Source organism: Leptidea sinapis, chromosome 45, assembly GCF_905404315.1.
Source record: "Leptidea sinapis chromosome 45, ilLepSina1.1, whole genome shotgun sequence".
Classification (NCBI taxonomy): domain Eukaryota; kingdom Metazoa; phylum Arthropoda; class Insecta; order Lepidoptera; family Pieridae; genus Leptidea; species Leptidea sinapis.
Window position 1 is genome coordinate 3,220,557 of NC_066309.1, and position 13,193 is coordinate 3,233,749.

The 13,193-nt window shown below is 35.6% G+C and overlaps 3 protein-coding genes across 3 annotated transcripts in view; 1 reads left to right on the forward strand and 2 right to left on the reverse strand.

Annotated features, from left to right (window-relative positions):
• The window catches only part of LOC126977458 (protein smoothened), a 599,797-nt gene that overhangs the window by 86,368 nt on the left and 500,236 nt on the right, over positions 1 to 13,193 (reverse strand). The gene's annotated exons all lie outside the window — the stretch shown is intronic.
• On the forward strand, positions 1,944 to 8,917 carry LOC126977548 (uncharacterized). The gene is made up of 4 exons (XM_050826404.1): positions 1,944 to 2,154; positions 5,866 to 5,997; positions 6,745 to 6,874; positions 8,754 to 8,917. The coding sequence occupies exons 1-4, from the start codon at positions 2,043 to 2,045 to the stop codon at positions 8,854 to 8,856; spliced, it is 477 nt and encodes a 158-aa protein (XP_050682361.1). The 5' UTR covers positions 1,944 to 2,042; the 3' UTR covers positions 8,857 to 8,917.
• On the reverse strand, positions 10,264 to 12,082 carry LOC126977540 (iron-sulfur cluster assembly 2 homolog, mitochondrial). Its single transcript, XM_050826397.1, has 2 exons — positions 11,638 to 12,082; positions 10,264 to 10,545 (listed from the first exon to the last, which is right to left on the reverse strand). The coding sequence occupies exons 1-2, from the start codon at positions 11,910 to 11,912 to the stop codon at positions 10,368 to 10,370; spliced, it is 453 nt and encodes a 150-aa protein (XP_050682354.1). The 5' UTR covers positions 11,913 to 12,082; the 3' UTR covers positions 10,264 to 10,367.

Here is a 13,193-nt window from a genome sequence, read left to right on the forward strand (position 1 = left end):
TACCTCCGCTGTATTTGGTGTAATGAACCGTAAACACTTTGTTTTTTTACTGTTTAAGTGCAGATTATTCGTCTCAAACCAACGCACTATCTTTGAGAGTGCATTGCTTACCTCGTCATCAATATCCGCACGTCGCTTCACTTTAAAAATAAGTGAAATATCATCAGCAAACATTACAATCTCATGGCTATCATCTACCACAAACGGTAGATCGTTAATATATATAAGAAACAAGAAAGGACCGAGAATAGAACCCTGTGGAACACCTATTCCCACAGGTTTACCCGAAGACCGTTTGCCATTTTATCATAAAACTAAGAAGACTTTATTGAAATCTATCCAAGTGTTGCCGTGATGCGCGCACATATGAAAACCTCTATCATATTATTTATATAGATTAGTTACGAGTTATTACTTAGAACCTGAATAAAAGTATCGAAAATTTTCGGTAAAGACACGCAACCCTTTTCTAGACCTTGTGGTATTGCACACGACCAAGACGAGGGTTTTCATTTCTATAAGGTGATCCATTTTCCCCCTTAAATATAAAAAAGTACTTATGTATTTTAAAGTAGGTATAATAATTCATCTACGACCCTTGCATTGCAGCACAATACTTTGTGTTATTACCAGTCTCTATGGTATATAAATATATTTCTATGAGGTTCATTCTGTACTCCAAAAGAGTCAGCCAAGTAATTCGGCTGGACGAAGGCCATCGTCAGCTCGCGTAAAGTCCGGAACGTTGTCCACAACCTTGGGTAGTTTCAGACGTTTTTTACCAATTCTTTTGAATATCGTAATACTTTTGATTTGAAAATTTTCTGGAATCTTGTTGTAAAAGTTGTACTTACATCGCCCCATAAAAGACTTATTAACTCGACTTAGCCAAATAGTAGGCATTATAAGTTTATGTCTGTACTTGGTGTTACCATTATGGTCATGACAGTTTCTAGCAACTTCACTTATGTGATGTATGTACAAACATTATATTATCAAGAATATATTGAGCAAGTCAAGATGTTAATTTCTTTAAATTTTGCTCTCAATGATTCTCTAGGAACTAGGCTAACGAATTAACTATACCTAAGATTGTCGTATTGTTGTTTAAATTGCCAACATTTTTAAATTGCTGAAGAGGAACATAATTATTTTTTGCAAAGTTATGTAGTTAATTTAATATTTCGAATGATATACGGAAGTATGGATCTCTACAGCTATACATATAAAGGATCTAGCCGCTCAGGGCAACGGCCGTCCTATACGCCGATCGTTGTAATAATAATATTATAATTGCTTGAGTTGTCCGAGCCCTGATGGACATTATTAATATTCATTATTGTCTGTAATATCTACACATTACACACCTTTCTTCTGTAAGCAAGTGAGAACTAGAAAAGTCAAAGTTCAGTGAAAGTTACTTTATTTTCATTCAGTTGATGGGTTCTTAAAAAACACTAATTGAATATTAGATTTTTTTTTATTCTATTTGTTAAGAGGAATGCAACAATAATAATTGCACTTTTAAAAGTTATATTATTAATAAGTAGTTATTATTATTGATTATCATTGTTGTAAGTTTTCTGATACCCGGAAAAAATTGTAGGCCTGTTACAGACGAGTGACGACCTTTCTGGAACAGGCCCCAATATCAGTGTATTAAAGGAAGCCCATTGTGTTAATGGTGCGTTTCAAAATCAAGACTGTAGGAACCTAGTTTATCTTATATATTGGTCATCACCATAAATCGAATAAAAATAATCCTTAAAATAAAATCTCGTAGAAACCGACTGCGTTCGTACAATACCTTAAATACTTAATTTAAAACTTAATAATTCGTAAACCGATATGTTTGAGTAGTTTTATCTCTTTAATTGACCCATCGTGCTGCTAGAAACCGATAAGCAGCGCAAGGGTCAGATGACCATCGCAGCCATTTTGTTCAGTGACATCTCAGACGTCGCAACATTCACTCGTTCCTCAACTCTTCGCTTGCGCTTTTTGTGATTCTGTTTCTCTAGTCCTTTGACACTTGCGATTTCATGGTGCTGACTGGCTTAACGAATTTGAATACTTCCTTTGTGGTGGAAGAACTCAATATTGACAACCAAATCAGAGCTGCTACTTGGACATTGTTATTCGAAGTGTGCAAAGGTGAGTATCATTTTGTGTAAGTACCTACCCATTGAAATATACATACTTAGGTACTTACTAGATAATAATTATTGTCAACGAGTGAGTTGTAGATATTTATTAATTTTAAATGTACAATTATTAGGTACTATTTCTCCTTATATATACTTCCTCCAAATATATGTAGTAGAATAAATACCTACCTACTTGTTATTACTGCGAAATCATGATAATATTGATATTAAACCAGACGTTTACATATTATTTGACCTACTTACAAAAACACTGATAAAAAATAATAACAATAGTTTTCGTACAGTATTTTAATACTCGACTATAGTGGAGGATATAATAATCTAGAATCAGTTGAAAATAATACCTATGACTGCCATCAGAAACCTTGTGACCTACGGGAAGTGGGTTCAATATAATAACTCAATCAATACGAAGGTCACACTAAAAATTTTGCGTAACTTAAAAAAAACAAAATAGTCTCCTTAACATTTTAAACATTTTTTCATGTGATCGAACTATTTTTTAAAACAGGAGGACCACAGATCGGAGGCATGTTTTCTACGTGCTGATTGAACGCTATCACTGCCTCTTCGGAATTCGTAAAAGTGAAACCTCTCATCAAAGCTTTGATTTTGGGGAAAATACAGAAATCACAGGGTCGGGGCTATGTGCAGGATGGGTGACGAGTTGTACTTTTTCGGAAGCTAAAAATGACTTAGTTTTTTTTGGCCGTGTGTGAAGAAGCGTTGTCTTTTTGGTCGTCCGCGGGTTTTCTTCAATTAGCCGCTTAACAGTAGCCACATTATTTTTGTTGACGGCAGTTGAAGGCCGCCCTTCACGAAATTCGTCATGTAACCCGACCTCTCTCAAATTCAGCAAACCATCGCCTCACGGTGCTCAGCTAGGTGCTTCAGAAAGTTCTCTAAAGAAAAAAAATAAATAGTTTAAAAAAAACTACAAAACACGCTTTATATAAAATTCAACTAAAAAAATAGAAAATAAATTTTAATAAATTTAAATTGAAAAAAGTGTAAAAAAAATATATTTGATTATATAAAAAGCGTGAGGTGTAGATGAATTATTATTTTAATAATATCTTAAAAAGCACCCCACATTACAGAATTGTTTGTATACGCGTACGTTCCCCTCAAATATTATATCGCGGAGCAGAACATGATACCCGACCATCAGTTTGGTTTCAGGACTGCTCACTCGTGTCCCCAACAAGCCCACCGACTCACTGAGTATATTCTCAAACGAATCCAATACCGTACAGTTACAGCGGCCGTATTTCTCGATGTCGCGAAAGCTTTCGACAAGGTATGGCATAACGGCTTAATCTTTAAGCTGTATGAACTGGGTATGCCAGACAGGCTCGTGCGTATCATACGAGCCTACCTTACTGATCGAAGCTTCCGCTATCGAGTAGAAGGCACGTTATCCACGCCCCGATCCATCAGGTCGGGAGTGCCTCAGGGCTCAGTTCTGTCCCCGACCCTCTTCTCACTCTTCACGAGTGACCTCCCGAAGCCTCAGAAAGTGCAAATTGCACAATATGCGGACGACACGGCTCTTTATTATGGCGCCACACGGGGGCGCCTCGCGACTCATATAAGAGTGCTTCAGGCCGCCGTTAATGAACTAGGAGACTGGTTCAGAAAATGGCGGATTGAAGTCAATCCCTCAAAGAGTGCAGCGGTACTTTTTGGTAATACTAATAAAATAAAATCTTTGGCCCCTATACCTATAGTTAAATTGTATGGGACCCCTATTCCGTGGGCCCAACATTATATATATTTAGGTGTTACGTTTAACAGTAACATGAACTTCGCAAAACATATCAGCACGGTTTGCGATAGAGCCCGGTTTGTCCTTAGCCGCCTCTATCCACTTGTGTGCAAGCGAAGCAAACTACCGCTCAGACACAAGGTGACATTGTACAAGACGTACGTCCCATTATGTCGTACGCAAGCATCGTGTTTGCCCACGCGCCGCCGAGCCACTTGCGGCGTTTGCAAGTGGTTCAGAATAGATTCACGCGCGGCCACCGGAGCGCCGTGGTGCGTTCGTAACGTAGATCTCCATCGCGATCTTGAGCTGCCGACCATCGCTCAACATTTCAAGGAGATATCGCGACGCTACTTTGATAAGGTGGCCGAGCACCCTAATATCTTGGTGAGGGAGGCATGTGCTTACACTCCTCTAGACCACAGTCTGAACAAACAGAAGCGACCTCGACACGTACTAGTCGACCCGGACGACTATATTACGATCGCGAACGCGACACCAACACCATCACCAACACCGACACCAAACCAACCACACCGCCCTCGAAGACGTAGGCGCGGCCGTGTACATCAAACCGCTGCAACTAGTCACTTTGACGATTTCCAGCGGCCACAACCTAATAAATATAATACGATTCACACACTTTGATAGAAGCCCGACGAGATAGTCCTCGTCCTGTAATCGTTTAACACCACTCACACTCACATCACAAATCACACACCTACAATAACACTACACACAAATAGTCACACATTTACATACACTCACACATACTTACATACATATATCACCGCACTCGCCGGCGAGTGCGAAGTCTCTTCAAACCTAGAGTCCACTGGACTAACAGATATATTAGATCGTTAGTGATCTTCTCTCCATCCAGCCTAGTGAGCAGGCGGTCCGAGGTTCGAGTCTCCTTCCGAGACGCCCCGCGCCTGTGAGCTACATTTTCGGCCTCCAAGGACCCCGCCCGGCTTCGCTGTAAAAGCCTTCAGGGCTATCAGCACAGAGGAGGTTTTTAGTCGGTAGGGTCTTCAATACGTAAATATATTTTACTCCTCTCGAAAAAAAAAGCGTACGTTCCATGATATCACTTCATAATTGCCTTAAGAGTTTATTAAAATGCTGCTAGATGGCGTGAAATACAAAATCACCGCCATCTATTCGCTTCTAAACGAATTAGATACTATAATTATGTGGAACTGTCTTGACATGTCGCGCGGCTCCTTTGTAGTTTACAATAAATTACTAGATGGCGCTTATTAGTGATTTATTTATTTAAAAATTATATAAATTGGCAAAAATCTTATTTTGCAAATTGCAATCTTATCAAATTAGTGCATTGTCATCGGTCCTCGATAAATCTACAAAATTTTAATGAAATCTGGCCGTTTAAAGTGTGTTAAAATCGCGTCTAAAAGAGTCAGTTACAAACATACAAGTGAAGCTAATATAATACTATTTATATATATAAAGCGTGTAAAAATAAAAATTCATCGCAATAAAATCTTTTCGACTTAATTCCATTTTCGTTGCTTACGTAGAACTTTGTTTTGAATAAAAAACAATTGACAAATGATTTCCCGCCACTTTTTTTTTATTACTAGAAAGTTGCAACGTTTCAAATAATATAACATTCGAAATTCAAATAGTTCCGATGAGCTAGAAGTGCAAAACTTTTAGTGTGCCCGATGTATAATTCATCTCGCAACAGCAAAAGTTATAATAGGTAGATATATAAGAGTTATTATATATGTTGGCGGCCTTTTACCCGTTCTCGTTCAACTGTTATGGACTGGCATAAACCATAATAGGTATCGCAAAAAAATATCCACCCAATATTATTATCATCTTATGCTTACAGGATCTGTATATTTAAGTACACATCTGATACGTTTAGGATTTAACAAGTAATTGTTTGTGTTCCAGCTTGTGAAAAAATTATGGCATGTATACCGCCATCCGCATTCTCAGCAGGTCGCATTCGGGAAACTCAACGAAATATGAAGATTTCTAACATCAAAAAATCTGGAGAATCTCGGGAATTTTTTAATACCAAACGTAAGTAAGAAATCTACATAATATAGGTTAATCGAATTGCCGGGGACCCAATGCTCTGTGAACGGCTGGATCATTTGGCGTTGCGTAGCGACGTCGCTTCATAGTGTGTCTTCTACCGCATTTATCACGGGAAGTGTTCCGTAGAGCTGTATGACCTGATGCCTACCACTGAATTCCGCCACAAATTAGGATATCATCTCCACCATTTGGTTGTGTGGCGTTCCTCCACAGTGCAGTTTTCAAGGAACTTTCTTCCACGTACAACCAACCTGACGAATGAGCTTCCTTGTGCCTTGTTTCCAAGACGAAACGACCTAGGTACCTTCAAAAAAGCGCGTACACTTTTCTGAATAGCCGATAATGCTCCTGTGATTCCTCTGTGTAGCAAGACAATGTGCGCGGCGGTGATCACTTAACATCAGGTGACCCGTACGCTCGTTTGTCCACTCTTTCAAAAATAAATACTATTTTTTATTGATTTTTAATAGGTAGGTGGGGAGTTTGGCTCATCAATGTCCATTGAGTTTGTTCTTACCTATTTTGTATCGGCCATCAGTTAGGCTCACTAAGTTTAAGTGAAAAATAAACTATATTTTTATAAAGTAATTAATTAACCTACACCTTTTTGATACTTATTATGAAAACAAAATTAATATAACCTTGATGAAGTTATGTGCCAATTCAATTAGGTACGATGGTAATTTATTTTGTGGGAAAATAAATTAAAACATATTCACTCTTTTTCAGTGATGGAGCTGACTCCCTTGAAGTACAACAGCAAATTGATGAACAGCATTTGGGGATTCTACAACCGCTATTCACCTCATAACGTTAAAAAAATAAACGATGCCTTCAATTTCTCTACGGAGTTGCCGCAGTAAGCATACTTCGTCTTAATATAACGTTGTCGTTACAACATCTTTGTGTTATTAACGTCTCCGTGACGTCACTCGTGGCGGGCAGTCGTCACGCCGCAAACGGTACTTTCGATTGGTGTATTTTGAAGTATCTGCCTGGACTTTTGATCAGAAAGGTAGACATTACCTAAACATAATGTAGAATAGAAAAATAAACTAATTGCAAAGTTAAACATTTACATTTTGTAGAGTGACACTTGTCAGTCTGTCATAGCAATCTTCAAGCTAGTTCGTCATTACTCATTTCTCCCTTCCATAACGTTGACCACAAGGAAGCCCTATCGACATCTTTACGAATAAGAGTGAACACTTAAACTACGATCATCCTGTGGGGAAAGTACTGGCCTAAAGACGACTTAAAATCTTGTTTCAAAGTGACAAGCGTAATTACGGTGCCGCGATAAATGTTGGGTAAGGGCACATGAGTAAATAAAACGGTACAGAGATGTATGGGTGGTGGTGGTATCGGTACCAGTACTTTGTGGGTACCAGTAGGAGGCTCCTTTGCACAGGAAGCCGGCTAGATTAGGGGCAACCACAACGGCGCCTATTTTCGCCGTGAAGCAGTAATGTGTAAACGTTACTGTGTTTCGGTTTGAAGGGCGCCGTAGCTAGTGAAATTACTGGGCCAATGAGGTTTAACATCTTATGTCTCCAGGTGACGAGCGTAATTGTAGTGCCGCTCAGAATTTTTGGGCTTTTCAAGAATCCTGAGCGGCACTGCATTGTAATGGGTAGGGCGTATCAATTACCATCAGCTGAACTTCTTGCTCGACGCGTCCCTTATTTTCACTAAAAAAAAAATAAGCGACCATCCGGGTAAAATTGGTAGGGTTGTCACAAAAGTTAATAGAATTTACTCATGTGGTAAGGGTGAACTCAGGTGCACGAATTGCTTATCTCGTATCTTTTTCTCATATAAAGTCGTTTACATCGAATTCATTCTTCTCCAAAATAAACTCATAGTGTAACATTTGAGCAATATGTTCTCTTCCAGAACTAAAGTCCAATATGAAGATGCCAAATAATGATCACTTTGTAGCTTGCCCCATAAAATTGCCTAACTTGATCAATGTTAGCCGAAAACATATATTTTTATATATGAGTTGATCTAAGTGACTAGTCAGATCCAGTGCTCAGATCATTTTCTTGTCCATTTGCTTTTAATTGTAAGAGTAACCAATGGATACCCTATTCCTAAGAGTCTGCTGTCCATCAGTCCGTCTGTCTCTCAGCGAGCTATACTGTATCTCATCAACTCCAATGAAGGCTGAAACTTTTATGTGCATTGCCTCTATTATAAAGCTCTATTAAAAAAAATCTCTTCTCAACAAAAGAGAAGGAAGAGTGATTTTTGAAGACAAAACTTCTTTAGACGCACTGAGTACTTTATTTTGTGGGTATTGAATGAGACTGAGCCCCTCGCTTAAGGTCATACCCGACCATTATTCATATTATTCTTATATATGGCCTTCCCCTAGGGGTTTCATATACACAACAACTTTACCTAAGGATATTTCTGATTTACTTAATTTGCAGGAAATCTATAAATATTTTCTTAACACATTGATTGCTAATTTCAGAAAGGGATCATTGCAGTGTGGCATTTCGTCTTGCCGCTAGTGCGTATGTCCGCAGGGCGTAAATTTCGGGATCTATTATATTATAGAATATCTATTCGTGTTATTATAAGTTCTGCTCATTATTATTTTATAATTATAAGTCTTAACGGGCAGTTTACATGATTCTCTGCTTTTTTTTAATTACTCCATAACTAATAAATTATTAAGGAAGCAACTGTTAATGCAACAATATTAAAGTTCTAATTCCTTCTTTCAGGTCTGCTGGCAATTCCAACAATAAAAATGAGGCAAAGATAGTGTTGCCCCCAACAAAACTTGACAGTGTTTGGGGAACAATCAATGTGTCACAATCTCATTAGAATAAGAATACCTACATTGACTGCGAAATATAATCATAATAAAACAAAAACATGACAAAAACATTGTTTACTTTAAAAACCCTCATGTTTTGTTATCCTATTGTATATTTTCATGAACTATGGTCGGTCAATTCATCTTGAGTTGACTTCAATGACTGTCAGCATTGTTAAGCCTAACAATTTATTGTTTTTTTTTTTATGGAATAGGAGGACAAATGAGCATACGGGTCACCTGTTATAAGTGATCACCGCCACCCACAATCTTTTACATATGCAGTAGTTCTAATAAAACATTTTCAGACTACTTATTGCCTGAGCTATCTCAATTGTATATTTTAGATATTTTATCATAAAGAGTAATTAATGAAAGGGAATAAGAAGACATAAAAATTCTAATAATTAACATTACCTATGATTAAGAACTGAGAAACTGGATCACATTACATCGAGCTTGAATTTTCACCTCATAAATAGATCATCAAATGCTACAATAGGTACCTACAATTTACAAAACAATATTTTTTTTTATCACATCTATTCAAAAAGAGCAAGTTGGTACCCTATGAACTAGGGACTGTAATTGTTTGTTCAAATTTGGAATTAAAATATAGTTATTTATGCAATTGTTGTGTAATAAGGGGTATTAAAACACAAATGTGAATAATAGTATCACATGAGTGTTTTAATATCTAATTATCAACAGTTGCATACAAGACTTTATCTACACCCAGAATATGAATCCTCTAAAAGATTCTGAAACAGCTTACTGCTAACACTAAAACACCAGTCCTAGTAGTAACCTAATATCATTAATTACTGATTATATACATATAATCTAAGTATTGAAACAATTATTTATTTTAGTAGTAATTTACATTTTATGTAGTGCAATAATTAAAATTCACTCGAATATAATGTTCTTTTGCAGCGTTTAAAATGAATTGCTCATTTTTTGTAAACAAAACAATAAAAATATCGAAGAAAAATGGCGGGTGATTCGGATAACCTACTTTTTTTTACGGCGCGCGACATTCTGGTAGTGTGGAACACGCGTAAACGAAATTGTTATTTTTTTGAAATTCATACAGATACCACGCTTTGAGCAATAAGAATGTGGCTGTCTGTTGAAACTCTTTCCACATGAAGGGATCGAAAAAAAAAACATAGGTATTAATTCCAGAGAATGTTATATCATAAGTATGTATATATATTTTTCACCATGCTACAGTGAGGTGAACAAGTACTGTATATATTTAATGTCTTAAGAAAAGGAAAATGGTCTTGAAAACAAAGCACACACATTTTCTAGCATTATATAATGTCTCTAATAATTCAAGATTGAATAGGGATATATATTTGAAAATTTTTTATTTATATATTCTTTATTTTACAAATAAATTACAACAGTATGTTTAATTATTCTATTTTAATTTTTAGTCTATTATGGTGACTAAACTTCAACTACATAATATATACAAAAGTATTTTATCTATATTTGTACATCTGCGGTCTTAGTCAATTTTAATGGAAAAGCTTGCACCACAAGAACAACCAATGTCTGCATTAGGATTCTGTACAACCCTAAATGCTGATCTGATCAGCTCAGTGTGATAATCAATGGTTGAGCCTTTAATGTATTCCAGAGATGTTTCATCAATAACCACTTTAGCTCCTTCCCTTTCGAAAATCCTGAAATTGTACAATAAGCACAAATTTAACAAGTCCATTATTTTCATAAAATATAAACTAAAAATATTTAATTTAATTTATATCAATAAACATTTTGAATACTAAAAAGTACAAGACTTAACAATAGTTGCAGTTGTCAGCAATCAAACCCGGGCAAAATATAATTATTTTATATATACACACACATATAAATGGACTTACTTAAGCAGAAAGGACTCAAACCACACTTTGGTAAAAACAGAGTTAAGTATGCCAGTATACTCCTGAAATTACTTCGTAAAATATGCACCCTGGTGTCATAATGAAATTGTTTCACAGCAGAACTGTCAAACCGTGTGTCAATAAATTCTCATAGAAATTATGTATGGACACATCAAAGGAAAAAAAATTGTTGTTTTTATTTAATTTAGCATCATTTTCCTATTTATTCACCTTTTAAATCTTCTCTGAACTTCCACAAATAATTCAAGACCAAAATTAGCCAAATCGGTCCAGCCGTTCTCGAGTTTTAGCGAGACTAACGAACAGCAATTCATTTTAATATATATAGATTATTTAGAGCTGAAACTTCAAATGCCTATAATTCAAAAGTGCCTTTGTGTGGTTTGAGTCCTTCCTGCTTAACTATGTCTAAATAATGTGCAAGTATGCAACACTTTTCAACCTATTATTTATTGGCCGTGTTCACAGCCATATGATAATCATTGAACATGTATGATAATTTCATATCTATGCACAATGGTACCAATATTGATCCATATACACAAATATACTATAATTTTACGGCCCTGGAACAACAGCCGCCTGGCCTCAGGTTGCGAACACTGTTTACTGGTAATGTTGAAAATATAACATCATTATGTAATTAGAACATTTATTTATACATATATTAATAAACATTTTTCGTTTGATATGATTTAAAACCTCCTGTTACTGCCAAACATTTGGCTATGAGCAAATGGGCTTCCTAGTTTCTATTGTCATTGTTCTTGAGTTAAGCATCAATCTTGTTCTGTTTTACTGTATTGCATGAAATATACTTTATATTATAAATTAGCTATAATTTTCAGGTGAAATTTATACATTGCTTACCGATCATCATCTGAAAGATTATCATCTAAATTAAACTTATATTGAAAGCCCGAACATCCACCACTTTCCACACACAGTCTTAAGAACACATCTTTTGAACAAAGCTCTTTTAATCTTTTAACACAATTATCACTTAAGGCAATTGCGTCGTTAGGTGAGACATGAACAGGTTTAAGAGTTGATAAAAGTCTAGGCCCTCTACAGTCAAAGTGTTTCAGTCCGACATGATACCTTAAAACATTTTTCAATAACATTTTGAAAATATTTTCAACCATCGATAATAATAATTGTAAATGATTAAATGACAATTTCAAGTTGCAGCAGATTATGTTTTACATAATATTCGCAGTCACTATTTTTAGTCCAATCCTTGTCCTAATGGAACGGAATTACAAAATCAAAATATATTTATAATATCACATCACATAATACTAAATACCTACCTACTAATTACTAAATAGTAAATGTAAATAAATTTAAGCAGTGACATTTCATCCTGACAGTTGACAGAGTACAGTCCGTTTGGAACTGTTTCGCCCCTCGCTGAAAGCTGTTTTGCCCCATATGCTTTCATTCCAAACTCCGTGTTACATTCCATTTCCGTGGTCGAAATATTTATTATTTATATTTTACTACATAATACATAGGTCACGTTATCAAAATATTTTTTTTAATAAATTGTTGGTTGTTTTAGGATGATTATGCAATTAAATTTTAGTGAAATATCTTTATCTGGACATAAGAACTATCACACTTGAGTCATCAATGACTTGACTCAGAAAGAAGGGCAGTAGTAGAGTATTATCTACATCTTTTTGAAGTGAAACTTTTTAGAAGACTTAAATGTAAATATTGCATCGGATACAGCGATTCCGTTGATATAGTTTTTTGACGCCAATTAAATTTGAAAATGTGTAGCAGTCGCACTGTATCAACAACAAGATAAAAACAGTAATTGACGCAATATTTCAAAGATAGGACCATATTAGGATCAAAGTATTTATTTAATACTTTAGTGACCATAAGCCTCTTGGCTCATTAATCGAAAAGGTAAGCTCTGAGTCTGAATCAATCTATGTAAGTAATATATACGAATAAAATGTAAAATAATTGTAAAACATTGTAGCACTATCATAATTACTAAAACATACAATTATCCTCTACCCAAAGTTTTACATTCGTCTTATTATTTTGCCAAAATTTTTGAAGGTTATACCTTCCACGTGTGAATTGCACACGTTTTTTTTTACTTGATTGATTCATTAGTTGAATTGAATTAGTTGATGTAGAATGATGAATAAAACCATTACTCTTTAATTTTTTTAAATGGAAGTACAGAGAAAGATCGGTGCAAGAAACTCTCACAGCATTCTTTTTATAAAAACAACACAATATTGTAGTCATTCCTAAAAATTATTCAAAATCTAGTCCCAGGCTGCTGATCGCTTAGATATTCAACTGTGGAGCAGCGAGATTTACGACAGGGCCATTTTCAATAAAACATTTAAATTTTATAGAAAACTGGCCTGAACAGCGACTGGAACTTTATTATAAAA